Source organism: Eurypyga helias, unplaced genomic scaffold, assembly GCF_000690775.1.
Source record: "Eurypyga helias isolate BGI_N326 unplaced genomic scaffold, ASM69077v1 scaffold2791, whole genome shotgun sequence".
In the NCBI taxonomy this organism is placed as follows: domain Eukaryota; kingdom Metazoa; phylum Chordata; class Aves; order Eurypygiformes; family Eurypygidae; genus Eurypyga; species Eurypyga helias.
In genome coordinates, this window is record NW_010232584.1 from 37,328 (window position 1) to 41,842 (window position 4,515).

At 37.2% G+C, this 4,515-nt stretch overlaps 1 protein-coding gene across 1 annotated transcript in view; it reads left to right on the top strand.

Annotated features, from left to right (window-relative positions):
- The window catches only part of LOC104516921 (leucine-rich repeat-containing protein 2-like), a gene marked incomplete at its 3' end in the record, with an annotated part of 17,955 nt that overhangs the window by 4,655 nt on the left and 8,785 nt on the right, over positions 1-4,515 (top strand). The window contains exon 2 of the mRNA XM_010161425.1: positions 4,495-4,515. This exon is cut by the window's right edge and continues 214 nt beyond it. Within this exon, the coding sequence (XP_010159727.1) occupies positions 4,495-4,515 (21 nt within the window). The remainder of the gene's footprint in view (positions 1-4,494) is intronic.

The following is a 4,515-nucleotide window of genomic DNA, read 5'->3' on the forward strand; positions in this document are numbered from 1 at the left end:
CAATTCAAAACCTCCCCATAGCAGAGGTGCTCCAGCCCTCTGAGCATCTTCGTGGCCTCCTCTGGACTCACTCCAGCTGGTCGATCTCTTTGCTGCAGAAATACTCCATAGTGGAGTAATGTTTGGAGAACAATTAACTGAAGATAACTTCAGCACTAACCAAAATGGAAATACTTGAATATTCCATTTCCCTGATGATCCTGTTTCCTATCTATAGTGTATTGTCCTGAAAGTTTACAGAAGAACAGCACTGTATTGGGAAATAGCTTGCCAGAATTAATTTTTTCATAGAATGGTTTGTGTTGGGAAGATCATCTAGTTCCAACCCCCCTGCCATGGGCAGGGACACCCTCCACTAGACCAGGTTGCTCAAAATCTTACCCAATCTGACTTGAACAACAGGAATTATACAGCTCTGTAGTCTTTGCTAATGCTACATACTGGCTTGATGTAAGTCACACATCAAAGCCAGACAGGCTCATATTGTTTCCTTTGGTTAGTGTGTACCCCTACGGTGCAAGCAGAGGTTGTAAATTGTTAGACCCTCTGCCCTTGGGATCTATCATGTTTTCATTTGGAGGTGTGCTATATGAAGTTATATTTGTTGATGCTCCATTATTAAATCACTTTCTGGTTGTTCAAAATGTACTTGTTCATAGTACTTAGCCTGGTGACCATAAGCGGACATTCTTTAAAATCTTAGCGCAGCATGTTGCCATCATTTAATGTATGAGTAAAGAAAAAATATGAGACAGGATTTCCACGTCAGTGCGTGATATCTATGTTGAGTTCCTAACCAGGTTTAATTTTTATTGACCTTCTTCTGAGGTCAGTATTTCTCTGACTGATTTGATTAACAGTGGTGTTGTTTTTTAAATTTAATTAAAAAAAAATTATTTTATATTGCTAACAATGTGTCATGGCCTCCTGAGATTTGTTTTGTACATGTTATCAGTAAAGTGTCAGAGGTCAATTTATTCTTTCCTCTTTAACGTAGCTTCCTTCTTGCTATTTTCTATATTCCTTACTGTGAGAGAGTAAAATTTGAGATCTGAGCCCTCTGCTCCTGTGTTCCTGGGGTCTACCTGACAGAACCAGCACTTAGGTGTAGGAGAGCAGCTTAGTGCCTTACCTGTTATCAAGAGTTAGACTTTCTGACCTTTCTGTTTGTTTCTAATGTTCTTAAAATTTATACTTTGAGGAGCAAGTCAGTAATTTTTTGTGCATGAGGGAAGAGCAATGAATTAAAAAAAAAAGCATCTAGAGCCGAGATTTTTCAGTGCAGTGAATTATGCACTAAGATCAAATGTTTATTGCTTTGGTGGAAAATGATGGAATTCCACGGAAATGACGGGACAGTAATGAAGAGTTAAGCTTCGCAGAGAGACAGAAAAGCTGTATGTGGAGGACTGGAGGGGGATGTGAGAAACAGTAGTACAGCAGGGTTTAAGAAAGGTACGACTATTCAGAAGTTTTATAGAAAAAAAATGTCAGGGTTTTGGTCCTTTTCAGTTCCTTCCTTTTAATGATTCAGATTCTTTTGTTGTTCTCTTCCTTGGGGATTCAATTCACTTTCCTCCCCCTGCTTCTCTTCACCTCCTACCCTCCTTGCACAGTAATAGAGAGCTTTTATAGCTAATTAGCTATGGTCACTGGTGGATGAGTTTTGGAAAAAAGATGAATAGGTGGTTTGGTCCTATTTCTTTTTCTTATAGTATATGAAAGTGTTATTTTTTAGCTTTTCCTAGTGATCTCTTGCTATTGTATTGTTTGCCCTCAGTTGTGCTGGTGGTCTCTGGGGTTCAAATAACAGACTGAATAGGCAAGATGAACACTAAAATTTGAACTGGCTCATGTGTCAAAGCATCTGAAAGAGGTGTTTCTACTTCCATGTCTGTCTGCTGCTATGAAAAATGCTGTCATCTGCGTGCTTCCCGACTGCAGCTAGAGGGGACAGCCTTTGGCAGGGCTGCCTAGTGCAACCAGGTACGTGGGTGTCTCTGCCTGCGCAACCAGAAGTACCAGATGCAGCACGTTGGAGGATTGCAAAATGGGCTAAGGACCTGTGTCTATTGGCTTTTCCTTCAGAAAAGATTTTGAGATGTTGTGGGGTAGTAATGGAATCTTCCTTGACTGTACTAACAACTTCAGTACACCTCTAGGGACTTCCTGAGCTGAACATGTAGCTGAACATGTTTTCTGTCTGTCCAGTCCTCTTCTTCCTAATTAATTTACGTATTGCAGCTTGCTGTGGTATAAAGCAGTCCACAATTAGACACTGGGAGAAACTGAGAGATTTACTGTAAATACATATGCTTTTATTCTAAAGCCTCCTCTGTTGACATTTTAATTGTCAGAAAGTCCTCCAGGTGCCTACTTGTAAAGGACATACTGATGTCTCTAATGAAAATGAAGCCAAGGATGAGTAACTTTTCTGCAGCTCTCAATAAATAGTTTAACTTCATCTGCTGCTCCTTTCATACCTTCATAAGTTATTGCTCCCACCACCTTGCTGAGATGTTTTCTGCTTCTGAGGTACAAGAAATCCTTTCTCTATTCATTTATAGACCTGCAGTAATTGACTTAACTAACTTTTTTGTGTTTTTACATTTAATTTATTGATATTATACTGCCTTTTTATTTCTTCATTTGAATATAAATGTAATTTTTTTTTTAAATCGGGAGTGAAGGGAGAAAGAGGTCCTTGCAGTGGCTTTGTTAGAATGTATTTATTCTTAGGTTGTGTTGTCTTCATGCAGTCTGCCAGCACGTTACCCAGTGAGCTTCACTTTTAACCAACTTCACTGATAGATATAGCATGTAACGTTTTGAAATATTTGTAGATTTTTTTCCTTATTTTCATTTTTTAAAAGATGTTGCATGGTAATGCATTGCAGCCATTAGTACAGAAGGGGCTATTTGCAGTTTTCTAATGACCCATGTACAGTGTGCTACTCCTTGAATTTATTCAGATCCTCTTGTGTTCTCTTAGGCTAGCTGCTCTGATAAAGAGTCATTAGAGTTTTCAAAAATGTATATTGTCTGAAGTGTGTCAGTGTGCTGTGTGTATGTTGATAGTTGAAGTCTCCTGCTGTTGCTGTGCTCTCTGCTTCTAAGTCTCTCTAGCATTCCATAAGGTTTTAATAAATGACACAATTTGTGCTGGACAGTTTACAGCTGTCTCAATAATATCTGTCCTATTTAGACATGCAGTTTTGATACATAAATATTAATTTTGATAGCACTGAGTCAAATATGACTTCTAATGTCTGCTGTCATATTCCCATAAATATACTCTGTCCTGCAGTTTCTATCTCATACCTTGCTATGACTGTCCAAAAATTACTTATTTTCATCAAGTTTGGAAGATGTTTCTTGTACTTAAATTTGTAACTGATATCTTGTATGTGACTTAAAATCAGACCTTCTGTTATATGTGCCATTGTTTTAAAATCCTAGCATTTTAGATAAAATCCCATGTTTAGCTGGGAATATGTATACAGGTTTTGTTCCTTTCTGCTTGACCTTTACCAACTTATACCTGATTCTGTTTCTTGGATATGCCTTTTTTTTACTTTCTCCAGGAGACATGTTATCCTGAACTTTGTGACCTTCCTCACCTGTTAATTTTCTTCAAGTTTTTAGCTTAAAATTTCTTCCAGAGGTGGAGATCATATAAATGAACCTCATCTACTACAAGAATCTAACATTCAAAGCATGAGGTCAGATTTATGATGTCAGGGACTCTGCAGTCTTATTTTGGTATAAGGAAGGCTTACTTCAGTTAATCAACCCATTCATTAATTGACTAAGCTGAAATAAATCTCTTAAATTAAAGCACATGTTTTTAGCAATGTTTAATTATGTCAAATTAAATTTACACCCAAAGTTATATGGGTAAAAGTTTGCCCTGGAGGTGAGCATAAAGTTACACTGAAATTGAATATGAAATTACTTGGCATGTAGCGACTTTGACCTTTACCTCCACATTCAAAGATGACACTGGAAGATAATGTGTGAAAAATGAAAAGAGGTCACTATACCTGAGCAAGCATGGGCAGGGAAAAGGGAATATTTCTAACTTCTTACTTTCTAAAAATGACTTTTCCAACTAAAATTTTTTGCATATATCACCAGGTCTTTGGTTTTGTTCATACATACAACTTGTTCTGTAAGAATCTATTTCCTCCCTTGTTGAAATAAAGAGCATAATTTATGCTGTTTTCTGTGACAGTGTTTTCAGTCTCCACTTCTCTGTTATTTCCTGCATGTCACTGTTTAATAGTCAGTAAATGAAATCCTGCTCATCTGAAATCTGTATGTAAGTCTAGAAAATCTAAGCATGACTCCAGGAATGCTTTTTTAAGATTTTTTTTTTAAGTGGTCAATACATTAGATGCATGATTATATTTTGTGCAAATCAAGATCAAGCTTTAAGACATTTGCCATGTTGTTTCAGCTGATTCATATAAACCCTTTTTCACACTACTTCAGGATAAAGCAGGAACGGAATTT